Source organism: Hylobates moloch, unplaced genomic scaffold (genome assembly GCF_009828535.3).
Source record: "Hylobates moloch isolate HMO894 unplaced genomic scaffold, HMol_V3 SCAFFOLD_5, whole genome shotgun sequence".
Taxonomy (NCBI): domain Eukaryota; kingdom Metazoa; phylum Chordata; class Mammalia; order Primates; family Hylobatidae; genus Hylobates; species Hylobates moloch.
In genome coordinates this window covers 126,721,720-126,748,489 of record NW_026652280.1, presented here as the reverse complement: position 1 = coordinate 126,748,489, position 26,770 = coordinate 126,721,720, and the positions used below count along the sequence as shown (strand labels likewise).

General features: G+C 39.1%; 2 protein-coding genes across 11 annotated transcripts in view; one reads left to right on the top strand and one right to left on the bottom strand.

Annotated features, from left to right (window-relative positions):
* The window catches only part of MFSD14A (major facilitator superfamily domain containing 14A), a 62,548-nt gene that overhangs the window by 26,220 nt on the left and 9,558 nt on the right, over nucleotides 1–26,770 (top strand). For 4 of the 8 annotated variants that reach the window (XM_058439540.1, XM_032155253.2, XM_058439538.1 and 1 more), the window contains 7 exons: nucleotides 3,484–3,702; nucleotides 3,979–4,092; nucleotides 5,121–5,192; nucleotides 12,666–12,778; nucleotides 13,945–14,042; nucleotides 15,987–16,150; nucleotides 17,488–18,733. In XM_058439540.1, the coding sequence (XP_058295523.1) occupies nucleotides 3,484–3,702; nucleotides 3,979–4,092; nucleotides 5,121–5,192; nucleotides 12,666–12,778; nucleotides 13,945–14,042; nucleotides 15,987–16,150; nucleotides 17,488–17,694 (987 nt within the window). In that variant the 3' untranslated portion in view covers nucleotides 17,695–18,733. Of the gene's footprint in view, nucleotides 1–3,483; nucleotides 3,703–3,978; nucleotides 4,093–5,120; nucleotides 5,193–12,665; nucleotides 12,779–13,944; nucleotides 14,043–15,986; nucleotides 16,151–17,487; nucleotides 18,734–21,944; nucleotides 22,075–26,770 lie in introns of those variants that run through there. The other 4 variants (XM_058439542.1, XM_058439543.1, XM_058439541.1 and 1 more) reach the window with 4 other exon arrangements.
* The window catches only part of SASS6 (SAS-6 centriolar assembly protein), an 84,936-nt gene continuing 64,955 nt past the window's right edge, over nucleotides 6,790–26,770 (bottom strand). For 2 of the 3 annotated variants that reach the window (XM_032155249.2, XM_032155250.2), the window contains 3 exons: nucleotides 23,859–23,956; nucleotides 20,957–21,051; nucleotides 19,068–20,863 (listed from right to left, as the gene is read on the bottom strand). In XM_032155249.2, coding sequence (XP_032011140.1) covers nucleotides 20,757–20,863; nucleotides 20,957–21,051; nucleotides 23,859–23,956 — 300 coding nt within the window. In that variant the 3' untranslated portion in view covers nucleotides 19,068–20,756. Of the gene's footprint in view, nucleotides 6,947–19,067; nucleotides 20,864–20,956; nucleotides 21,052–23,858; nucleotides 23,957–26,770 lie in introns of those variants that run through there. The other variant, XR_009213675.1, reaches the window with a different exon arrangement.

Here is a 26,770-nt window from a genome sequence, read left to right as displayed (position 1 = left end):
GTCACCCAGGCTGGAGTGCAGAGGTATGATCTTGGCTCACTGCAACCTCTGCCTCCTGGGTTCAAACGATTCTCCTGCCTCAGCCTCCCCAGTAGCTGGGACTACAGTCGCCCACCACCATGCCCAGCTAATTTTTGTACTTTTAGTAGAGACGGGGTTTCACCATATTGGCCAGGCTTGTCTTGAACTCCTGACCTTGTGATCTGCCTGCCTCGGCCTCCCAAAGTGTTGGGATTACAGGTGTGAGCCATGGCACCTGGCCCACATGTGAATATATTAAATACCATTTTAAAAACCACCACAACCCAGTTATAGAACATTTCCATCAGCCCAAAGTGTTCCCTCAGCCCTGTTTGCCATCCATCCCCATGCTCCACCTGTGACCCCAAGCAACCAACAATTTAGCTTCTGTCACCATGGTTTTGCATTTTCTAGAAACTTCAGACTAGCTTCTTTCACTTAGCATAATCTTTTGAGATTGATCCATGTTGATACTATAGATCAATAGGTTCTATTTTTGTCTCTTTTCCTTTTTTTTTTTTTTTTGAGACAGGGTCCTGCTGTATCCCCCAGGCTGGAGTGCAATGGCATGATCACGGCTCACTGAAGCCTTGGCTTCCTGGGCTCAAGCGATCCTTCTGCCACAGCCTCCAAGGCAGCTGAGACCACAGGCATTCCACCATGCCCAGCTAATTTTTTTATTTTTGAGACAGGGTCTCACTCTGTTGCCCAGGCTGGAGTGCAGTGGTGCCGTTACAGCTCACTGCAGCCTCTGTCTCCCCTCTACCTCCCTGCCTCAAGTGATCCTTCCACCTCAGCCTTCCGAGTAGCTGGGACTACTAATTTTTGTATGTTTTATAGTGATGGAGTTTCACCATGTTGCCCAGGATGGTCTCAAACTCCTAAACTCAAGTGATCCGCCTGTCTCAGCCTCCCAAAGTGCTGGAATTACAGGCATGAGCCACTGCACCTGGCCAGTAGTTTTTTTGATTGCTGTGTAGTGTATTCTTATCCATTCATCAGTTGATGGACATTTGATTGATAGCTAGATGTTTGAAATTACTAGAATTTTATGTACTTGTTCAAATAATTGACCTTTGAAAATTGAATTGCTTGCCTTAAGCAAGAGTTGCAAGTAAGCATTCTTGTGAAGTTTAAGTTCTCCATCCAAAAGTCAAAAATGGCATCGAAACAGAATAAAATGCCAGCATTAATCTCTATGCTTTGAAAGAATATAGTCCTTTTTCCTTTCCTTCCCTTTCCCTTTCTTTTCCTTTGCCCTTCCCTTCCCCCTCCCCTCCCCTCTCCTTTCCACTTTTCACTTTCACTTTCCCCTTTCCTTTTCACTTTCACCTCTTTTCCCTTCCCTTCCCCCTTCCCCTCGCTTTTCCTTTCCTTTCCCCTCCCCTTTTCCCTTTTCTTTCCCTTCCCCTTTTCCCTTTCCTTTCCTTTTCCCTTTCCCTTCTTTTTTCTTTTTCTTTCCTTTTCCTTTCCTGTCCCCTTTCCCCTTAAGCCTTTTCCCTTTTTTTAACCCTTTCCTTCCCCTTTTCCCTTCCCTTTCCCCTTTTCCTTTCTTCTCCTGTCCTTTCCTTTCCTCTTCTCTCCTCTCCTCTCCTCTTCTTTCCCCTTTCTCCTTTCCTTTTTCCTTTGCTTTCCTTTCCTCTTTCCTTTCCAGACAGGGTGTTACTATGTTGCCCAGACTGGACTCACTCTTGGGATCAAGTGATCTCCCACCTCAGCCTCCCGAGTAGCTGGGACTATAGGCAGGTGCCACTTCACCTGACTAAGAGTGCTATTTTTATGAAGTGTTTCCTGCTGTCACATCTGCTAATTTGTAGGCTGTTGTCCAGTAGGCTAGAAATGTCTGCAGTTAACAGGTTTGCTTTACTCGTGTCCTTTTCAACTTTAATCTTCATCTTCACCAGGCTTAAAAAATAGACTTCCTCAGAGTTTTAGAGATGTTCTTAATTTATCTGTGATTTCATTCTTCCTAACCCTGCCAACTAAAAAGATTATCAAGCTCAGTTTTGTTCCAGGGCTTAACATATTATTGATGAGAACAGGAACCTCCAGGTCTTTAAGCTTTATTTCAGCTAGCCCTTCAGTATGTATCAAGATAAACGTTCATTTAATTTTAATATTGGAAAAGTCACAATGAAATTGGATTTCCTTAGAGCAGTGGATTTTAGACTCCTTTCACAGAGAGCACTTAAGGGTTTATGGAGATGCCCTTAACCAAGCTTGTCCAACCCATGGTCCACAGGCTGCACACATGGCCCAACAGAAATTCATAAACTTTCTTAAAACATTATGCGGTTTTTTTTTTCTTTAAGCTCATCAGCTATTATTAGTGTATTTTATGTGTGGCCCAAGACAGTTCTTCCAATGTGGCCCAGGGAAGCCAAAAGATTAGACACCCCTCCCCTAAGGACCAGCATGACTGGCAGTCAAGGAGGGGTGTTTGTACAGTGCCTGGGCTGTCAACCCTTCCTCAACTAAAAGAGGTAAAAAATTTAAATAGAGGCGGGGTCTTGCTATGTTGCCCAGGCTGGTCACAAACTTCTGGCTTCAAGCAGTCCTCCCACCTTGGCCTACCCAAGTGCTGAGATTACAGGCATGAACCATCACACCCAGGCTTCTTAAAAAAATCTGTTTTATCTATGAATTTGCCAGTAGGATTTATTGGAACAGAGGGCCCCAAGGCTTAGAAAGTTTGAAGACAGTGTCCTGAGAGGCTATCATTTATTTTATTTTATTTTTGAGATGCGGTCTCACTCTGTCACCCTGGCTGGAGTGCAGTGGTGCTGTCATGGCTCATTGCAACCTCCACCTTTCTGGCTCAAAGGAGTTCTGCCACCTCAGCCTCTGAAGTAGCTGAGACTACAGGTGCACACCAGCATGCCCAGCTAATTTTTCTTTTTTCTTTTTTTTTTTTGGTACAGACAGGGTTTCTCCATGTTGCCCAGGCTGTTTTTTAGGCAAGAATCTAATTCTTTACTTTTCCTGCCAAAGGAGAGAGTATAAGAAAAGTGGGGCCAGACTTGGTGTCTCATACCTGTACTCCCAGCCCTTTGGGAGGCTGAGGTGGGAGGATCGCTTGAGCTCAGGAGTTCGAGACTAGCCTGGGCAACATAGTGTGACTTCCACCTCTATAAAAAATAAACAAAATTAGCTGGGCGTGGTGGCGTGTGCCTGTGGCCCCATCAGGAGATCTTCAGGCAGGAAGATCTCTTGAGCCTGAGAGGTCAAGACTACAGTGAGCTGTGATGGCACTACTGCACTCCAGCCTGGGCGACAGAGCAAGACCCAGTTCCCCTGCTCTCGCCCTCATAAAAAAAAAAGATAAATGGCACAGGTAGGAAGAGAAAAGGGAGGGTGAGCAACAGAAGGTCTGACATAAATCAAGATTATGAAAGGAGTTATGTGGTGTTGAAGAAAAAAAGGTAGCCTGACTAATCTCTATCTATCCTTAATTTATTGCAGGTTTCAGCAACATTTGCTGCAAGTTTAGTCACCAGTCCTGCAATTGGAGCTTATCTTGGCCGAGTATATGGGGACAGCTTGGTGGTGGTCTTAGCTACAGCAATAGCTTTGCTAGATATTTGTTTTATCCTTGTTGCGGTGCCAGAGTCGTTGCCTGAGAAAATGCGGCCGGCATCCTGGGGAGCACCCATTTCCTGGGAACAAGCTGACCCTTTTGCGGTAAGTTTATACTTTTTCCTTCTCCTTGATAAAAAAGTGCATGATTCAGTGCAGCATTAATATTTTGTTGTGGATATTTCTTTTGGGAAAACATCTTGGGTTTTTCTTTTAACATTTGAAATACTTTTCAGAATAGTTTGGGGAATATGAAATAAATAAAAAGGACAACTAGTTGTCCATGCGTACACTTCTAAAAGGAATCTCTGCGTATTCTTAAGAATAGTTCAGTGGTTTTGGTAGAAAACCTTATATCAATCAATCTTTTTCTTGTTCTAGTCCTTAAAAAAAGTCGGCCAAGATTCCATAGTGCTGCTGATCTGCATTACGGTGTTTCTCTCCTACCTACCGGAGGCAGGCCAATATTCCAGCTTTTTTTTATACCTCAGACAGGTAAAATCCTCTTCCACTAAGGTGGACTTTTCTTTCATTGTCTAGTGCTTTAATAAAAATATTTAATCTTGAGAGAACTATAATAGAAGTGGCCTTTAAAAATGAGTATCATTGTGCTTGGTGTAGTGGCTCACGCCTGTAATCTCAGCACTTTGGTAGTCCAAGGTGGGCAGATCAGCTGAGGTCAGGAGATCGCGACCAGCCTGGCCAACATGGCAAAATCCTATGTCTACTAAAAATACAACAGCTAGCCAGGCGTAGTGGCGGGCACCTGTAATCCCAGCTACTTGGGAGGCTGAAGCAGGAGAATCACTTGAACCCAGGAGGCGGAGGCTGCAGTGAGCCGAGATTGCGCCATTGCACTCCAGCCTGGGTAACAAGAGTGAAACTCCGTCTCAAAATTAAAAAAAAAAAAAAAAAAAAATGAATACCATTTGGTCCACTAGACTTAACCTCCTATTCCGTGTGGTTGATGTTCCTTATGCATTTCTTATGGGGGTATTTGGTATATTAAGATATTTGGCTTAGGGAGAAAGATAGTTTTCCCTGTCCATATAGGTGGTTTGAGTTTATTTGTTGGTTATAGAAGTGATGGGATGATTTAACCCCTTCACCTGCTCCAGCTTCTTTGTGATTTAGGGCATATGTAAGTAGAGCAGCTAGCCAAAATGAGAGCAAAAACAAGTTTTTTTCTCCTTGACACTAGTCTCACTAGATGGAGATCAAGCCTTTAACCAATACATGTAAAATGCACAAAATACTGCAATATTTATTTGTAAAATGATTCTCAGTTCTTGATAAGTATCTCCAATTTAGTATATCCACATTGAGGGACTCACCATGGATAAGTAGGCATTTTTAGTATGTTAAGATTTGTTGTATTTCCTCTGAGGAATTATTTGTTTATAAATGAAGTACGTTTATTTTTTTCTGGCCCATTTAATGTTAATATACAAGTAGCTGCATTAGTTTTCTGTCTGGTATACATTTGTATTCATTAATGTTACCTTTTCTGGAAACCCTTCTAGATAATGAAGTTTTCACCAGAAAGTGTTGCAGCGTTTATAGCAGTCCTTGGCATTCTTTCCATTATTGCACAGGTGAGTTTCTTTTTTTAGTTAGAGTGATGTCACAGTGACCCTGGCTGGCCGTCCAAACTGGGGCCTCATATAGTGATGGTATCTTGGTGGAATCAACAAAGTCAAGAGTCTGAGGTTGATAGGTTCAGAAATTCAGTTTGTTTGTGTAGCTAGTGTTGATCAGATTTTTGGGACTGACACATATTAATATAGGATATATAAATGTAAAAGCTAGTTTATTGATGTATACTAGGATATATGCCTGGATGAAGTTAGAAGTTTCATGTCTGTTAGTCCTTTGTCCTATTTATTCACTCATTCAACAAATATTTATTGAATACCTACCGTGTGTCAGGCACTGGGGATACAGCAGTGAACTTAACTAAATTCTTGCTCTTGTAGAGTTTACATTCTGGTGGGATAAGACCAATGTAAACATATCAGATGTATTGAGAACTACAGAGAAAAAAGCTAAGGGTCATATAGAGAGTGACTTGGGGGAAAGGTCTTAAGGGCACAGGGGGCATAGTTGAAAAGACCTTGCTAATGCAAGGTGACATTTGAGCAGACACCCAAAGGTATGAGGAACAAGCTGTAGGATTATCTGGAAGAAGAGGATTCTAAACAGTACAAACAAAATTCTCAGGAGAGACTGTAGCTGGCTTGTGTAAGAAACAGGGGGCCAGTGCGGCTCCAGTTGAGTGAACAGTTGAGAGCATCTTAGAAACTGAAGTCCAAGAAGTAGTGAGGGACCAGATCATGCGGGGCTTACAGGTCCTCGTAAGACTGAGTAAGATAGGAAGTCATTGATGGGTTTTGAGCAGCAGAATGACATGAAAGTGTGTATCTTGGCAGCCCAGTTGGTAAACAGTTGTTGTGTGATGAATAAGATATTAATCAACGCAGGAATTTGGATTTTCTGAGGGGATATTTCATCCTGGCTTCCAAACTATTTCTGTTTAACAGTAAGAATACTATTTTTCTCCAGTGACCACCATAATTCTCTCACATCACAGAACATCCTCCTTTCTGTGAAAAAGCCCCACCCCCTTTCTTGCTATTTGGCTGTTTCCAAGACACTATAAAGACAATCTAGTATAAGTTAATACTGTTTCTCACCTTAGATGTAATCTACTAGATTACAACTTAGTTTTATTCTAGGGTATTTTTAATTGACTCTTGGATGGTTCACCATTTCTCAAGTAGGATTCCTTCTGCAGGTCTCATGATTCATTCTGTTTTGGTTGAGTTTAGCAACAAATTTCAAATTTAAATCCTATATGCCTCCCCAAGCCTCTGCACATACGTAATACTTGGTGTTGAGTATTAGTACTATTTCTAGCTTCAGAAAATCTGGAAAAACAATGCATCAGTCTGGAAAAACAATGCATTTAAATATTCATTCCTAGCCATGAGAAAAGTGCTTTTCAACTTTGGAGGAAAATGTACTGTAGCCTTTATATAAAAATGGCTTTAAAAAAAGTTTTTGAGGCCAGGTGTGGTGGTTCATGTCTGTAATCCCAGCACTTTGGGTGGCCAAGGTCGGGGACCGCTTGAGCCCAGGAGCAAGACCAGCTCAAGCAACTTGGCAAAACCCCATCTCTACCAAAAAAAAAAAAAAAACAAAAAGCCCAGTGTGGTGGTGTGTGCCTGTAGTCCCAGCTACTCAGGAAGCTGAGATGGGAGGATTGCTTGGTCCTGGGAGGTCGCGGGTGCAGGGTGCAGTGAGCCACAGTTGTGCCCTGGTACTCCAGTATGAGCAACAGAATGAGACCCTGTCTCAAAAAAAAAAAAAAAAAAAGTGTAAGGAAAATACACAGTATGTGTAGAACTTGATGAATTATCAAAGATTAACCCAGCCTCGCAATAGATGTGATCAACCTGGTCATGGGTATCTTTTTCATACATTGCCAACATTAGATTTGCTAACATTTTGTTTAAGATTTAGATGAAGAGAGCAGACTAATACTGTAATGACACATACGAGATTGATAGCTATAAGGTCTTAAGTTCTGTTTCTTACTTAAATGACCATGGGAGCTGTATGCATCTAATAAATTTAGTCAGTGACACTGCAGACCTAGTGATGAGTGGAGGGTGCTTTTGAGGGTATTTTTCCTCTGTTCAGCAGATGGCACCTGGCACTAGGTTACAAGATGAAAAGCAGTCTCTGAGAGTGCAGACCCTGGCAGGGCAGACAGGTAAAGGAGAGGGATGTAGTTGGATTTGTATTGGAAAGATCAGTGCAGCAGCAGAGCCCTGAAGGCAGTAAGACCGCAAAGGTGCAAGCAACCCTTCAACCACCATTGCTGACACAGCATGACAGACACAGTCTATGAGGAACAAGGTCCTTAAGTGACCACTTAGGTTTTGGTGCTTATGTAGAAGTAAGAATTAACACCTTATGTCATTATATATGAGCTACTATATTATTACATGTATAGCCTCAAAGGTAGAAGAATGATCTTGTATTCTCGTTTATGCAGAAATATACAATCAAGAATGACTTGTCCCCTGTTGACCTTCCAAACCACTGAAAGACCAGTGTATTTCTCCCTCCTCTCCAGCAGCACGGAGCTGCTAATAGCTCTCCATTTATGCCTATTTGCTTTATTTCTTACCCATGTGCTTTTGTTCCTGCTATTCTTGCTGCCTCCCCTTCCTCCACCCTAAGTATCCCTTTTCTGGGTCCCCTTGCTCATGTGCGCATATCTCTATCATTGTACAGAATACAGCGTAGTAGAGATTTTCTCTCTGTTTATTGCCTTAGTTTGTGAGCTCTAGCGGACCTCTGAGTAGGTCATGAGGTCAGGATTATATCATATTCATTTTTGTCACCCTAGCACCCTGAACTGCCAGGAGGTGCTAAACTAAAGGTCATTGGTTTTTTTCCATAACGTTAAAAAAAAAGAAAAAAAACTTTAAAAATTAGTAGTAAGCACTTTAAAATTGGGAAGTGTTATGTGAAATTATGGTTATGTAGCTTCTCCCCCAAAATGATTAGATCTGGTAACCGGGTGTGGGCCAACCTTCCAGCGAGAGCCAAGTAGTTGCTGTCCCCTTTGGAATCTTTTCTTTTTGGTTTGTCATCAGCACCATTACTTCCTGGGCACCGGTACGTATAAGAGTTCCTAACACTTGCACTAAGTAAGTGTTCACATGAGAACATCGAAATAGTTCTACACATTTCTTTTTTCTCAGTGCTTTCCTATCCAGCCCTCTCTGTGGGGGTGACTCCCACACTTACTCCTCCAGTCCAGTCCCTGAGCTCCTATATGACACATTGGCTGGGTATCTCAGCCTTAACATGGCCAAAATTAAAATCTGGGTCCCATCCCTTGCCCACCACCCCTATGCTCCTCATCTCATTCAGTGGCTTCACCACTGCCTGGTTTTGGGGGCCAGAAGCCTTAGCAACATTCATGAATCCTTTCTCCCTAGCCTACATTCAGCCCATCAAATGATACTTCCTATCACCCCTCTCTCCAAAATATATCTTGAATCAGAGCGTTTCTGATATTCTCCATTAGTAGGAACCCAATCTGAGCCGTGGCCCTATCCTCCATCTGGTCTCTCTGCTTCCATCTTGCCTCACTATAGTTCATTCTGCACTTGGCAGAGTGATTTTTGTAAAATGGAAATTTAATCGCATCTTAACTATAACTCACTTTCCTTTGCGAGCAGAATAAAATCTAGACTCCTCATTATGTCATTTTCCTCCACTCTCCACATGGTTATGTTCTGTTTCAGTCCAGGGCCTTTGCACTTCCTGTCAGCCTTGCTTGGGGTGTTCTCTTTCCCCAAATCTTTGCATAACTACCTCTCTCCCCTTAGTCAGCTCTCACTTCAAAAGGCCTTCCTTGGATCCTGGTTTAAGCAGCATCTCCATCACACTGCCCTATTTTATTTTGTTCATAGCAGCTACAACCTGGAATATCTTGTTAAATAAGCAGGCTCATAGCCATCTTTCCTCCACGAGGAGGCAGTCTCTGTGTTGATGGATACTTTGACTTACTCACCCATGTGTCTTCAGGCCAAGAATAAGAGTTGGTCTTATTAGGAATTTGGCAAATATTTGTTGACAGACTAACCAAAGCTGATGTTAGTGTTAGCTTAGCTGTTAATCAGCTATGCCATCTTGCTTAAGTCATTTAACCTTTGGGACTCAGTGCTGTCATCTTCAAAATGCGAGTTAAGGGACACCAAAATTTTTTTCTGTTCAAGAACACTTATATATTAGGTATTTTGTTCCATTATTATTAATATTATTGAGAATATTATAACATTTAGAATTATGCATGCTTTCCATAAACACTTATTAAGAACTTACTGGGTGCTGGGGATATAAATGTAAATAAGAGAAAAGTTCCTGCCTTCAGGAAGAAAATCAGTGTTCCCAGTTAGAGTGTTACAACTATCAGTGTCTTTTAGGGCTTTGGGTCACAAGACAGGCTGTAGGGGAAGGAGTCCAAGAGGAGGTTCTCACAGCAGTGGGCCTGCTGCAGTAATTCTGCACATAGGACATTACCCCAGGAAAGGGGGATTGGTGTATCTCAGTTGTTTTCCAATTTTAATGACTCATCTCATGGCCTTAAGAAAATATATTCCTGGCCGGGCACGGTGGCCCACACCTATAATCTCAGCACTTTGGGAGGCCAAGGTGGGTGAATCACCTGAGGTCAGGAGTTCGAGACCAGCCTGGCCAACATGGTGAAACCTCATCTGTACTAAAAATGCAAAAAAAATTTAGCTGGGCATGGTGGCACGTGCCTGTAATCCCAGCTACTTGGGAGGCTGAGGCAGGAGAATCACTTGAACCTGGGAGGTGGAGGTTGCAGTGAGCCAGCATTGTGCCACAGCACTCCAGCCTGGGCAACAAGAGCGAAACTCCATCTCGGGGGGAAAAAAAAGGGTGGGCGTGTGGTGGCTCACGCCTGAGATACCAGCACTTTGGGAGGCCGAGGCAGCCAGATCACAAGGTCAGGAGTTCAAAACCAGCTTGGCCAATATGGTGAAACCCTGTCTTTACTAAAAATACAAAAATTAGCAGGCATGGTGGTGGGCACCTGTAGTCCCAGCTACTCGGGAGGCTGAGGCAGAAAAATCGCTTGAACCCCGGAGGCAGAGGTTGCAGTGAGCCAAGATCGCGCCACTGCACTCTAGCCTGGGCAACAGAGCGAGACTCCGTCTCAAAAAAAAAAAAAAAAAAAAAACCCCAAAAGAAAAGAAAATATATTCTCCAGTTAATCTCATTTATAAAAAGGAAATGAGGCTAATAATGCATTCTAAGCCTTTTTTATTGAACTGGGATTTATTCTTTGAGAACAGCTTTCCACAAAGGGGAAGATACTCATTTCTGTAGATAAGTACTTACTGGCTAAATGGGTTGGTTGAAGGGCTAGGAGATGACTGCATTTTATAAGTACTTTCTGGTAATATTAATGATCTCTGCTTGAGAAGTGTCAGCTTTCTTAGACTAGCATTCCTGAAAGAACACGTGCTCCAGGGTACATGGCTGGCCCATGCCATCCTGTTCCCACTGAGCTGGGAGTTGATGCTCAGCCTTCTAACTGCCCTGTCTCTTGGCTGAAGTGCCAGGGATTTCATCATAAGTGAAATCTATTTTTTAACAGCATTTCTTCCTTGTAATGCTCATCGTCATCTCAATGAATGATGAGAACAAATGTTTTCTGCTCTGTGAGTTCCTAGAGCCATATAAAGAATCACAGCTTTTTAGATGAAAGTGCTACCTTCAGGGATGTTCTTAAAAGTGGTTTCCCAGAAGTTCTTCAACTTTGCATTATAGTTCCCTGTTCTTCTCAGACAGTTGGAGGCCACAGAGCTTTGGGTATACTTACGGTTTCCTTTTTCGTAATTAATTGAAAGCCAGTCTCTGATATAGTCCACAAATAAAATCATTTTTAATTATTTCTAACCCTAATTAGAATGCTAATCATTTCTAATCTTTCTGATTATTTTTTATAATATTGGCCACCAGTTCCCACCCACAAGTCATGGGTGACTTGAGATGGTCTCTGTCACCCAGGCTGGAGTGCAGTGGTGTGATGATCATGGCTTACTGTAGCCTCGACCTCCTGGGCTCGAGTGATACTCTGGACTCAGCCTCCTGAGTAGATGGGACCACAGGCGCATGCCACTAGCCTGGCTAATTTTTCAATTCTTTGTAGAGATGTAGTCTCCCTGTGTTGTCCAGGCTGGTCTCGAACTCCTGGGTTCAAGCAGTCCTTCCACCTCAGTCCCCCAAAGTGCTGGGATTGCAGACATGAGTCACTGTGCCCGGCCTAAATGTTTCTTTCAGTTGAAGTTCTTCTCAGCTAACTGCTGGCTCTGGGCAAGTTTCCTTTTCTGGTTTGGTTGCCGAAGAATGTAATTCTACGTGGAACTCAGTCTTATACTCACATGATTTAAGTGAAAGTCTTAGAGAAGAAAGCTATGAGTTCTAATTGCTCAAAAATCCTTGAAAGAATCATTTGCTTTTCACTGGCATATTTGTGATTAAATTCTTAAATGGCCATCTTAATTTAAAGAATTCAAAACTTATATTTTATGAGTTTTAAAGTGTCAGCCCATCATAAAATAGTGATTTCCTGAATTATTTTTACTTCGTCTATGGACTTACTAGCTATCTTATGTAGTATATTAAAAACGTTAGTTAGAATAGCAAAAAAAATTTTTCTAATGTTCCCAAATCACTGCTGAACTTCTGTTGACTTTGAAAGAAAAAGGAGGCACAAGAAAACCCACCCACTGATAATATCGTTTATTAACCGCTGACTATTGCCAGGCACAATTCTAAGAACTTTATGTAAATATATCTCATTTAATTCCCATGACAAGGTTTTGAAATAGGTGCTGTTATCCCCATTTGGAAAGAGACAAAAGTGAGGCTCAAAGTGAAGTGACTTGCTGAGAGCCACACAAAGCCAAGATTATGATCCAGGCTGTTTTTCTAAAGTCTGCGGTGTAGTATACTGCATTTATCCCAAATCAAGCTTGTTAATTTACTGTTTATAAAAGGCATCATGAGTTCAACAATAGATTAACTTAGGTAAATAATATATGGGTAATCATTGTTCTATGTTAGTTTTTCTTTAGCTGTGGAAATAAGCATTTTAGACTAACTTGGACCTAAACAAGCTTTAAGGCTATTATATAATGGGGATCTCCAAATCATTAGTTAGAACTTTTGACCCTTCCATTTTCAACTACTGATTTAAGTGGTCCTCAGTAGAAATGTACTGAATAGGAAGTTTCATGTTTCAGTTTTCTAACTCTCAGTCTGGATCTATGTCAGCAGAGGGACTTTTCATCTGCTTATGTGACCTGGACCAGTGATCTCAGACATATTCAGGGCAATTATTGTTGAAAATCAGCCAAATTGTGGAAAAGTACCAATAGCCCTTTTATAGTGTAGATTGAAAGAAGTCACTTTTTAAAACTTTATTCCGAGAAATCTTTTTTTTTTTTTTCCAGACCATAGTCTTGAGTTTACTTATGAGGTCAATTGGAAATAAGAACACGATTTTATTGGGTCTAGGATTTCAAATATTACAGTTGGCATGGTATGGCTTTGGTTCAGAACCTTGGTAAGTATAAATATTTTAATGTTAATATTTTTAATTTTGGTGTTAGCCCTTCTGTTTTTATTTGCTTCTCAACTGAGGGGTAGACTGTAATCTGTCTCATACTATGCTTTTTATCTTTCAAAATGTGTCTAATATAAGTCTGCCACTTGTACATTTATATATTCTCCTAGAATGGCTTGAAGATTAAAAAGGTGAACTTCTATAGCTAAATGACAGGCCGAATTTTTGAATGAGGTTATACAGCTTTCCAATCTTTAAGGAGCATTTAATCTAAATCAGTCTGCTACTAGGAAAAAGTATGTAATCCCATAGCAACAAGACCCTGAAAGTTATTTACATTTTTTGTTTTTCTGGTTAGGAAAAAGAAAGTTGTATAACCAGTGATCATTACTGATAGCAAACCAGAAGTGAAAACAATCCAGTTATTTTGGTGCCAGCTTCATGCTGTGTCTCAGCTTTTCTGACCAGTCGGGTTTCCTGCAGGGGAGTTGAGTAGTGACGCTTGTTGTCAGGCTGCCCACGTAGATAGTATTATTGTGCTCAGGCATTACAACATTGAACTCCATGGTTTGCACTAAAATTTCAAACAACTGACTGCCTCGTCTCTGTTTGGACTTGGATATAAGTAAGCATCAAGAGTGTGATGATCTGTTCTCCAAACTAGCCTTTGCAAAGAGGTGCTCACAATTGAAATTACCTAAAACATTTCTTTTAAACATCAAACCAGGAACATCCAAGTTACTTGTTCTTTACAATTTAAGGATTAGATCAAATCAGCGATATCTTCATAAATCCATAAGAACTTTGCTAAAGACTTGTTGGCTTCATGTGTTTGGAAATATTTGATGATGTTTCTTCATCTATATTATACATTATCCTCAATATAACCTCTCAATTGCCTGTAGAAATAATACCCAGCACATTTTACAGTTTGGAACATGATAACCCGATCTTACATTACACCCTCACAGCACTCTTTTGAATTAAGTTGCTGTCTTTGTATACAGGGTCAGATTGTTAAGCGACTTGCCCATGGTCACCTAGTAAGCAAGTTCAGTTCGCCTTTTCTCTACGGCCATTTCACAGTAAGAATTACTTAAGCATGTTTGACTTTCAGGTACAGTGGAGAAGAATTTACTGTTTTTGTTTTGCTGCTTTCCTTATAGGATGATGTGGGCTGCTGGGGCAGTAGCAGCCATGTCTAGCATCACCTTTCCTGCTGTCAGTGCACTTGTTTCACGAACTGCTGATGCTGATCAACAGGGTGAGTTGATAGGAACTAGCGATAATTATTTAAAAGTACAGAATGTTCTAATCCTGTGTTCTGTCTCCTATGTACTGAAACATAAGTATATCTTCAGGGTAGAGATTTTTAAAATTGCTTTTGATATAAACAGGAAAAGCAGATTCTAGGGTATTTATCCTTTGGTAGGTACATATTCCCTTTTCTCTCACTTAGAATATGTGGCTTATCTGTTCTGTTCATAGAAAATTTACTGATGAGGCTGGGCATGGTGGTTCACACCTGTAATCCCAACACTTTGAGAGGCCGAGGCAGGCAGACTGCTTGAGTTCAGGAGTTGGAGACCAGCCTGGGCAACATGGGGAAACCCCATCGCTAAAATGCAAAAATTAGCTGGGCAGGGTGGTGTATGCCTGTAGTCGCAGTTACTTGGGAGGCTGAGGTTGGAGGATCACTTGAGCCTCAGAGATGGAGGTTGCAGTGAGCCAAAATCAGGCCACTGAACTCCAACCTGGGCGACAGTGAGAGACCTTGAGAGACCTGTCTCAAAAAAATTTACTGATGAAGGTTGGCCACAGAATATTAACTAAACATTAAGTTTTTGCTGTGTTGTGCTAGACACCTTGTGGGATATATTCACAGACCTTTTATGAATGTTGTCCCAGCTACTTGGGAAGCTGAGTCAGGAGGATTACTTGAGCTCAAGAGTTTGAAGCTAGCCTAGGCAACACAGCAAGACTCCCATCTCTAATAAAAAAAGAGAAATCATATAGTTTCAGTCATCTGAAGATATGTAACAGCAACATCTTTAATGTCATATGCTCTTTTTTTTTTTTTTGGTGGGAACATTTAATTCTTGGGATGCTAACAGATGAGGAATACTTCTTTGAAAAGGGTATGTTTTGTCTAGTCATAAGGATAAAAGGGGCACTGCAAAACAGTGGCAGTTGTCACTTGGTTGATAAATGAGGAAGAAAAGGCCTATGGCGAAAGCAAGTTGCATTTTAAATTAGAGAAAAGATCCAAGAGAGAGAAACAAAAATCAAATGCTATGAAAACAGTGTTATTGGCCGGGTGCGGTGGCTCACGCCTGTAATCCCAGCGCTTTGGGAGGCCAAGGCTGGTGGATCACCTAAGGTCAGGAGTTCGAGATCAGCCTGGCCAAGATGGTGAAACCCCGTCTCTACTAAAAAAATCAGCCAGGCGTGGTGGTGCACACCTGTAATCCCAGCTACTCGGGAGGCTGAGGCAGGAGAATCACTTGAACCCTGGAAGCGGAGTTATGCAGTGAGCCGAGATCGTGCCACCGCACTCCAGCCTGGGCAACAAGAGTGAAACTCCCTCTCAAAAAAAAAAAAGTGTGATTTTGGCTGGGCACAGTGGCTTATGCCTGTAATCACAGCACTTTGGTAGGCTGAGGCAGGAGGATCACTTGAGTTCAACACCACCCTAGGCAACAAAGTGAGACCCCATCTCTACAAAAAGTACAAAAATTAGCCAGGCATTTGAGCCCAGGAAGTTGAGGCTGCAGTGAGCCAAGTTTATGCCACTGCACTCCAGCCAGGGTGACCCCCCCCCACTTTTTTTTTGACTAAAAGGGGTCTTAAGTAGTTGCTTGGGGACAGAGAAATTTTAACATTTGTAGTTGTGAACTCGTGACTGATTTTTAACCAGCCATGTTTTGAAGGCTGTAATCTAGGGAAATAAAGTGGTTTTGCCCACTTGTTTCTATGTGAGACCTATATATGGGTACATCGGAGCACATATTTGCATAGGACAGCTTACTACACTTCGTAGAGCTGATAGCTTCTAAATATTAATTGTTTTTAATGACACTGCTGTAAATTGCTAGTGTCTGATAAGAACCTTGATTTTAGATTAAGTGATTTCATATTTGTACTGGTTCTAGGGTAGGGAAAAAAAAATAGGTAGTTTACTAAGTGATAATTTGTTTAAACAATGTAGGTGTCGTTCAAGGAATGATAACAGGAATTCGAGGATTATGCAATGGTCTGGGACCGGCCCTCTATGGATTCATTTTCTACATATTCCATGTGGAACTTAAAGAACTGCCAATAACAGGAACAGACTTGGGAACAAACACAAGCCCTCAGCACCACTTTGAACAGGTAATTCTCATTCAACATGATCAAATTGTATGGTTCATTTGGCTAGATTAAAGGATACTGGTTTTTGGTCATGAAAGCTTTTATGTGAGATTCTATTTGAGATTGAATAAAATGCTTAAGAACCAGAGTTTAAGGGACTCTTCTTCTACATACCACCTTGTGAAAATTGGCTGTGCATATTTTTTCCACTTGAGAATGAAAAATTTTAAGTACCTAGTTTGTCAGTGGCATATGTAACAAACCATTTCTCTTTACTACTGGTCTCTCTTTTGAAACTTTTCTAATATCACAGTTCTGTATGTTAACTGACTTTTCATACAAAAGGCAGGCTTATGGTAAATAACCTTTGTTCACTTGTTTGCTATATTTCCCTCCTTTCAACTGAAAATTAATGCCAAACAGTGCTGATCATTTTGGCCAATATTAGCAGCTCATCAGTTTCCTGGCTTATTTAGCAGAGTTCTGTACTAATCTTCCAACCCACTAAGACTACTTTTAAATAAAAGAATGTTTGTGGGCTATACACAAAACTGGCAGTGCAAGTTTCTGCTAAGAATGAATGTAATTTTGGGCTAAAACAAAGGTCTGTTTTTCTTGGTAACCTGTGTTTTTCTCACTTCCAGTCACTTGATATTATAATTGCCTTCTTGAAACAAAGAAATGGTAATTTATTTTGCTACTGTAGTAAATATTGTATGCTACCTGATTTTATTTTTTTGTTGTTGTTTCTGAGACAGTCTCACTATGTCACACAGGCTGGAATGCAGTGGCACAATCTTGGCTCTCTGCAACCTCCACCTCCCGAGTTCAAGCGATTCTTTTAACATCAGCCTCCCGGGTAGCTGGGATTACATGCATATACCACCATGCCCGGCTAATTTTTTTTTGCATTTTTAGTAGAGACGAGGTTTCACCATGTTGAACAGGCTAGTCTCGAACTCCTGACCTCAAGTGATCTGCCTGCCTCAGCCTCCCAAAGTGCTGGGATTACAGGCTTGAGCCAACACGTGCAGCCTGATTTTTGAGATCTTTCTATAAACGTTTTCCCCTCGGACTAACAAATTAATCATGGAATAGCTGTGTTCACATTTTGTGCTGAAAGTAATGATGTAATATTTTTGCATAGGCTATTTTGCCAGTTGTTATTCCCAGAATTTTAGAGAGAATGTGATAGTATCTCTTTTCTCCTAAAAAGGGAATGCCTTCTATAATTATGGCTTTAATAAAGAGAAGAGCAATTAGCTTGTAATTCATAAGTTAATACTAAAAGGTATGTAGTTTCTCCTTATGAGTAAAAATATTTGTGTAAAAATCCTAATTACTTTATTCTTCCTCAGAATTCCATCATCCCTGGCCCTCCCTTCCTATTTGGAGCCTGTTCAGTACTGCTGGCTCTGCTTGTTGCCTTGTTTATTCCGGAACATACCAATTTAAGCTTAAGGTCCAGCAGTTGGAGAAAGCACTGTGGCAGTCACAGCCATCCTCATAGTACACAAGCGCCAGGAGAGGCCAAAGAACCTTTACTCCAGGACACAAATGTGTGACGACCGAAATCAGGAAGATTTTTCTATCAGCACCCAGGTCTTAGTTTTCACCTCTAGTTCTGGATGTACATTCCATTTCCATCCACAGTGTACTTTAAGATTGTCTTAAGAAATGTATCTGCATGAACTCCATGGGAACTAAAGGAAGTGGGAACTTAAAGAACCGGACAGTTTTCCAAAGATGTTACAATTTCTTTTGAAAAACCTTTTGTTTATTAGCACCAATTTCTTGCCACTAAGCTATTTGTTTTATTATACATCCTTTAATTAAAAACTATATATGTAACTTCTTAGATATTAGCAAATGTCTCTGCTACCATTTCCTTAAGGTGTTGAGCTTTAACTCTATGCTGACTCAGTGAGACAGAGTAGGTAGTATGGTTGTGGACCTAGTTGTTTTAACATTGTAAAATTTTGAGTCAGATTTTAATATTGTAAAATCTTGGGTCAAATAATTCAAAGCCTTAATGCAGATGCACTAAAACAAAGGAATGGTAAATGAATTGTTTGTTTGCATTTAAAAAAAAAAAACTCTTAAGAAAACTACTAAATCTGAATCATGTTTCGAGCTTCTTTGCAGTACTTTTAAACATTATTCACTACTGTTTTTGAAGTGAGAAAGTATCAGCCATTTAGAATTTAAATTGGGGTATTTAGAGCCTGTAACCTAAATGCTGGCTCAAATTCATTCCCCAGCTACTTCTTATACCACTATTCTTTTAATGTTTGCATAATCATAAGCACCTCAACACTTGAATACATAATCTAAAAATTATATAGTAAAGCTGGTAGCCTTGAAAACGTCAATGTGATATCTATATGTAGATAAATATATATAGTGGCCTTTCAGGACTGTCACGGTAACACTTTATTTACAGAGCTAATGTTTGTCCTAAATTTTCAGGACCCTAGAGGAGAGCTTTATACAATTACTGATGTGAATTTCTCTAAAGTGTATATTTTTGTGTCCAGTTATATTATTTAAAAAAGTGTTACTTTGTAAAAATTGTATATAAAGTACTGTATAGTTTACACTGTTTTCATCTTGTGTGTGGTTATTGCTTAATGCTTTTTAAACTTGGAACACTCACTATGGTTAAATAAGGTCTTAAAAGAAATGTAAATATTCTGTTAATAAAGTTAAATATTTTAATGATTTTTTTTTAAAAAACAGTCTTGATCTGTGAGTTCCTATAGAGCCTGTTTTGGCTTTGTTACCATATTCATATTTACAGTAACAAATCAAAGCATTATTCTTTCTTTCTTTGCATCCATTTCTTTTCCCTCACTAAAAAACGCTCTTCAAGGAAGACAAGAGGAAAGAAACAAAAACGCAGTATGCGTTTTGAAGTACTTGATTTTCAAAGTGTAGGTACTGTATAATAGTTTATTAACAAAGCTCAGAGTTTACAGAAATAACATTAAATGCAACACTTTGATTATTAACACATGTACAATTTTACACTGTAAAACAACTGCAATTAAAAGTTGAGGAGGTAAAGAATTAGCATACTTGGAAGTCTATATACATTTAATACAAACAAATTTGCAAGTTATCAGCATGATCTCTCCTGAAAATTCAACTTTCCTTGTGTATATATGCAAAGAGATATCTATATTTAAAAGAAGAGAGCTATCTGTATGTCATGCATCCCATCCAAAACCTGTCACAATATTTTATATATATTACATAGTATTTACAACAAAGCCCCTTCCAAAATCACCAAGAGGCTTCTTTCCAGAATAGCAAGTGCGTTCAAGTTACTGTACCAAGTATTCTCACTAATACAGTAGTGTATCTAAATGGGGGAGGTAGGGGGAGTATCACTGCTTAATACTAGTTACTGAATTTTCAGATTAGATCCCTAGTTTAAAGACACTTGCAATTGCCAATAGTTTTAAGATACCGGCTTCGTAAAAAAAAGTTAGCAAAGATTCTTTCTTACCATGGAACTCAGTAACGTTATTACATCATTAATATCTTGAAATGTTTCTTCATCTGTGTAATAAAGTATTTGAAAATAATTTTAAATTATCACATGAGCATTAGTACTTTACAAAAATTGATCTAGAAGACTCTTTAGAGAATGCTACCAGGTATTGTTTGTCAATAAGAAAACAATGAGGCCCTATGACTCTAGGTGAATTTTAAAAAATTTTTTCCCCAAGGAACAATTCTTAAAACTTTTAGTTACAGGGAAGAGAAGAAAATTGTACCTTCTAACAGTTATTTGTTTTGCCTAGTTTATTAACATTGAAATCAACTCAAGTTCCGATACTATAAAGATAAATGAATATTCATGATATAGTAGATTCAGTAGTAGTACCAAGTTTTAAAAGTCCACTGATAAAGATTTAACTGCATAATAAAACTACAAATTGAGAAAAACTAGATGAGTATAAACATTTAGGAAGCACTGAAGTTTTAAAAACTTGTCAGCTCAAATGACTAAAGCACTTAATCTGGTCACATAAATACACTGTCCAAATTATTTTAAGTATATCAAATTTATTTGATTCAACAGCAAATTTAAATGCTTTAATTCATTTCAGTTATTTAAGGTAAATTTAGGACTTTTCCCTTTAAATGTCATCAGTAATATATCTCAAGAGGTAATCATTTTCCCTCATAATTTTCAGGTGTTAAAAGTTTTACCAATGAAAGTGATAAAATGAATTAGCATTCTTTGGTTGCATACTTTGAGGTTATGAGCAGGTTTTAGTTTACCCAGATTTTTAATATGATCAGAATCTCCCTTACAAGGATCAACTCTTTCCTTAGAACTGAATTTCTAAAGAATCGCTTAATAAAATTCATATTAATCTATAAAACACCATGTTCACAAACCAAAAAATGTCATTTACTCACAATGTTTACCAATCCCCAAGTACAAATTTGTTCCTATAAACTGCCATAAAAGATAGCAGTACTTAAAGTATCTAGTCTAACAGCTCAGGTAAAATTTGAAACTTGCTATTTTAGGATTTGGTTTGTGTTGACATACTTTTTTAAGCACCTGAGTTTCTAAAATACCAATAAAAAGTAAAACATGACACTAGAATTAACTGTTTGGTAACTGCCCAGGGAAATAGGCTGAAGATGCAGAGGGGAGCGCTGTGGGTTTGGAAGATGTATGTAATGCTCCTAAAGTGCCATCTCTCTGATGGTCTGCAAATGAGGACAGAAAATGGTTACTGGTATTCATTAAGTCTTCATACATTACATTTAATTCAACTATAGAGTACAGAAATCCCTGCTTACCTGAATTACTAAAAAGGTTCTGGCTGAGTCCACGTAAAGGAATGCTGTCTTCCCTTTTCTTCAGGTATTTGGATTCCAACCCTAAATTTTCACCACTTAAAAAGAAAATGGTAATTAACTTATTTAACAAAGTCTTTATTAATTTTGAAGGTTTATCTCATGTATACATATATATAAGATAATGTAACTAAGTTTTATTTATAGCTTAGGTTTGTTCGGAACACATTCTTCACTGGTTTCTTAAGCAAATGGTAATTTTATACATAAACCAAAGTATCCTCAGTAAAGAGTAGATTATAATAAAATTTTAAAAGCTGGGATAAGGATGGTGGGAAAAATGAAAATTCTACAAGTGCTATAAAAATTTAAATACTAGCACGTAAGTGATACATGACAGAAAAATACATGCCTTGAGAGTAACACTATTAATTTCTAACTCATATTTAAAATAAGATTTCTTTTTCCTTTGACCAAAAGCTCTTCAAAATTTTCTAGTGTTCCAAAGTAGTCATGATCAAATATTAATACACATTACATAATAATAAATTCTGGTCAAATTAATACAAATAAGAAAATCTGGGGGAGAAAGAAGGGCATTCTGTATGTTTCCCCTTTCTACCACTGCCATCTTTTCTAAGTACATCCAGTGTTAACGGTTTCCCCAGTATTACTTGTAATAAGAAGTTACAGGTTCTTGCAAAACAATGAGAGTAAATCAATCCTTAAATGATGGTTACTCTTGACCCAATTTTGAGAAATAAGTGGGTGAACAGACCTTTTTTCTATTTTATTTTTTTCTTTAAAGTTTGATACCCGGTGCCACTTTTTGCTAGCTGACAAATAAAAGAACCAGAAAAAACTCAAAATCACTGAACAGTCCTAATTTTATGGAGGGTTATGTTTGACTTCATACTACAAATACGATTGTCATATTCTCTGCTAGTAAAACTGCTCTGTCTATAATGATTTGATTTTTTTTTTGAGACAGGTTCTCGTTTTGAGGCCCAGTTTGGAATGCAGTGATGTGACTGATCATAGCTTACTACAGACTCCAACTCCCAGGCTCAAGTGATCCCTCAGCCTCCCAAGCAGCTCGGACTACAAGCATGTACCACCATGTCTGGCTTTTTTTTTTTTTTTCCTTTTGAGGCAGGGCCCCACTCTATCACCCAGGCTGGAGTGCAGTGGCAGGATCATGGCTCACTGCAGTCTCGACCTCCTAGACTCAAGTGATCCTCCTGCCTCAGCCTCCCATGTAGCTGGGACTACAGGTGTATGTCACTATGCCTGGCCTGTAATGAATTAAATATATCAAACATTATGATATTCTACCATTAACAGGAATTCAAGGTGCTCTCCCTTGTGAACAAGTGAATTTTGATCTTTTTTAAAAATGGAGGCTCACAAATACTAACTTTTATTATTTTTTCTATTTATTTTTTTGAGACAGAGTCTTGCTCTATCGCCCAGGCTGGGGCACAGTGGCGCAATCTCGGCTCACTCAAACTTCTTGCCTCCTGGGTTGAAGCGATTCTCATGCCTCACCCTCCTGAGTAACTGAGATTACAGGTGCCCACCACGCCCAGCTCATTTTTGTATTTTTCGTAGAGATGGAGTTTCACCATGTTGGCCAGGCTGGTCTTGAACTCCTGGCCTCAAGTGATCCACCCACCTTGGCCTCCCAAAGTGTTGGGATTACAGGCGTGAGCCACTGTGACCAGCCACAAACATTTTAAGTATTTTAACACATCATGATCCAATGAATAAAAGCTAGAGAGCTGGGGATAAGAACCCTCTTTGAGATACATTAGTAATTTAGTTTGTAATGTATAACTGGGATGGTGATAGCTCATGATAATGAGTATCGGCAGACAGGCCTTAAAGCCATTAAATTGAATAAATAACTGTATTAGTAATAATAAATTACAAACATGAAGTCTACCCAGAGAGAAAAGTTTGCCTGTATGAGTGGTTTGATTTAACCACAAGTCATTGAATCAACAGACTTCACTATGTAAACCCTGTTTAAAAAATAGGGAACGGGCCGGGCGCGGTGGCTCACGCCTGTAATCCCAGCACTTTGGGAGGCCGAGGCGGGCGGATCATGAGGTCAGGAGATCGAGACCATCCTGGCTAACACGGTGAAACCCTGTCTCTACTAAAAATACAAAAAATTAGCCGGGCGAGGTGGCAGGCGCCTGTAGTCCCAGCTACGCGGGAGGCTGAGGCAGGAGAATGGCGTGAACCCCGGGGGGCGGAGCCTGCAGTGAGCCGAGAACGCGCCATTGCACTCCAGCCTGGGTGAAAGAGCGAGACTCCGTCTCAAAAAAAAAAAAAAAAAAAAAAAAAAAAAAAAAAATAGGGAACGGAAGTCGCAAAATGGCATTAAAGCTTATTTTTGTTATCTATGGGAAAATCTCACAAACCTTTTTACTCATTCTCTGTATATTTCTAGCATATTAACTAGCTGGTATTTTAGATTAGATTATACTGAAAGCAATAAATCAGAAAAGTGGAGAGCTTCCAGGGACAGACGTAGCCATATAAGAAAACAAAAACAGCTGACCATGAGGAATTTTTAAAAATTTCTATGAATATGTCTGAGAATATTTGAAAGACCAGTCGTCAGTTACGTAGGAAAATCTCTTTCAACAAATAAAATTTTACTATCTAAGCATATCCCACATTTAAAAAAAAATGAGTAGATTGTTGGAGGAGGAAACAAAAAATATGATAAATCTTTTTTATAGCTGAGAGTGATTCAACTTAAATTCCAATGATCAGTAACTTGAAATGTCTCAGGTAAACAGGTGGGCATCACAGCTCTCAAGCACTGATAAAAAATTCTTTAAGATGGCCTTCAAAATTGCAAACATTAAATTTTATGTCATTAAGCACTTACTTTTCCTTATCAGTTGAGCAAGGCATACTAATAGTTGCTCCTGACTGAACATCTCCTAGTGATGCATTTGGTTTTGTAAACTGCAAATTAAACTGAACCTGTGAGAAGGAAAAACATCTCATGTAAGTGAGTTATATAGACGTAGACAGTTTTGGGCAGAGGGGGGATTTGAAACAGAGCCTCGCTCTGTTGCTTAGGCTGTAGTAGAGTGGCACAATCACGGCTCACTGCAGTCCCAATCTCCTGGGCTCAAGTGATCCTCCCACCTCAGCCTTCCAAGTAGCTGAGACTACACGTACACGCCACGAAGTCTGGCTAATTTTTTATTTCTTGTAGAGATGGGGTTTCACTATGTTGCCCAGGCTGGTCTCAAACTCCTCAGCTCAAGTGATCCTCCCGTCTCAGCCTCCCAAAATCATGGGATTACAGGGATGAGCCACCATTACCAGGGTGAATTAGTTCTATATTGAGATGGGTGGTTAAATTTGTTTTCTGATAAATCTACACCATAAAAATACAGGCTCTGGCTAAGTGTGGTGGCTCCTGCCTGTAATTCCAGCAGTGTAGTAGTGCACACCTGTGGTCCCAGATATATGAGAGGCTGAGGTAGGAGGATCACTTAAGCCCTGGAGTTTGGGGTTACAGTGAGTTATGATCACATCACTGCACTCTAGACTGGGCAACAGAGCAAGACCCTGTCTCTAAAAAAAAAAAAAAAAAAAAAAAGCCCGCCATGCTTTAAAGAAATATAAAATCCAGACAATCAACAATGTAACACTCACAATGTTCCACTTATCGAAAATTACAAAGATAACAATAAGATGTCATACTCAGAAAAACTAGCCAACAGAAACAGATTCAGAAATGGCAGAAATTATAGACCAGGGACACAAATGTAACTGTGTAAGAACTTAATGGAAATAAAAAGTATGAGAAAACTGAAGATATAAAAAAGAGTGAAATGAAAATTCCAGACATAAAATAGTCAATATATAAAATGAAAATTTCTCACTGAATAAATTAACAGCAAATTATACACTGCAGAAGAAAAGACTAATAAACTTTAAGACACAGCATCAGAATCTACATAAAATGAAATAAATAATAATGAAATAAACTAAGTCTCCCTGGGACAGTATCATGTAATCAACCACGTATAATTGCAGTACCAAGGAGGAACACCAAAAAAGAGAACAGAAAAAGAAATGTGAATAATGACTAGAATTTCCTAAACGATAAAAACTACAAACCCACCTATTTAAGAACTTCACGAAAACCCCAATTAGACAATAATACACAAACTCCACACCAAGGCATAATTAACTTGTTGAAAATTAATGATAAAGAGAAAATTTAAAAGCACCCAGAGAAAAAGGTCACTTTATATAAAGGAAACATTATAGATAAACATGACTACTGACATCTTGCCGGAAAGTATTCAATCCAGGCAACAATGGAATAACATCTTCAAAATACAGATAGGAAAAAAACTTGTCAACCTAAAGTTCTACACTCAGAGAAAATGAAGTCAAAATAACAACATTATGAGACAAAAGAAGAATTAATTCCTCACAGATCTGCACTGTAAGAAGGCTTAAAAACCTGTACTATAAGAGATCTTAGTTACTGAAGAGAAAGGAAAATAATACCAGATGAAAATTTAGATCTACATAAAGGAAAAAAGTGTGTGTAAACAGTAATGTATGGGTTAACCAAGGAGATTTTTCTTCATTGCTTAATGTCTTTTAAATATACTTGATTGTTTAAAGAAAAAAAAAGTAGAGCTTATAACAAAGACAGAAGTAAAACTTTGACAACAGTAGCAAAAAGAAGGGAAGAAATGGAAGTATATTATTTTAACAGTCTTATTTTACATGGGAAGTAGTATAATAATATTTGAAGGTAGATGATGAAATTGTATATTGTAAACTACAGTAAACACAAAGAAAATAAAAGAAAGCCAAGAGTAAATATAAAATGAAAAATGAAATAAAATGCACAAAACTAACCAGAAAGAAGGCAGGAAAAAAGCAGAAAAAGGAGGCAAGAAACAGGACATGTAGAAAACAAATCATGATATGGTAAAACTTATTATATGCATTACATTTTAAATTGTTTAAGCCAGAATGTCAGAATGGATTAAAATGAGTCAATTATAAATATCTAAAAGAAATCACATTTAAAGACACAGGCTGGAAAATAAAAAAAATAGAAAATGATACTTCATGTAAATACTAGGCGTAAGACAGCCAGAATACAATATTAATATCAAGGTAGATTCATTTTTCTGCTGAGATATGAAAAAAGAAACTCCTAAGGGTCAAAGAGAGGAAAGAAAATCCCTTTCTTTTCATTTTTCCCTGTGTTCTTTCCTGCTCCAACCCCCAGGCTACTATATGGAAGCAGAAGTGCCAGAGGTAATGGTGACAGCAACAGTGGCAAGGCGATAATTAAAACTTTGAAGGAGGGGAATCATATTTTCCTACCAAAGGCACTGTGGCCTCATTAACAGGGGAAACATCTTCACCACTTTTCTACTCTCTTTGTCCTCTTGCTGCTTGATAACAGATGCAGATACAATTACAGGAACTGCATAGCAGGGAAGGGAAACCTAGGCCTATATTTTCTAACCAGAAGACCAGGAAGGGGGACCCTAAGGGCACAGAAAATTCTGAGGAAATCATGGAGAGAAAACTCAAGGGAGAAATCCTATAAGGTGGTATATAAACTCTTAGGCTCACTTATGAGCTGTACAAATCTGACCCTAATCAGCATACCAAAGGCTTTGGGAACTGAACTATGGGGTAAACTACTGCCAAGGTCACAGAATAGCACACTTGAGACAGATCCAAACAGCATGACATGACAAAGTCTTTAAAATTTGAACTAACAGCCAGGCATGGTGGCTCACG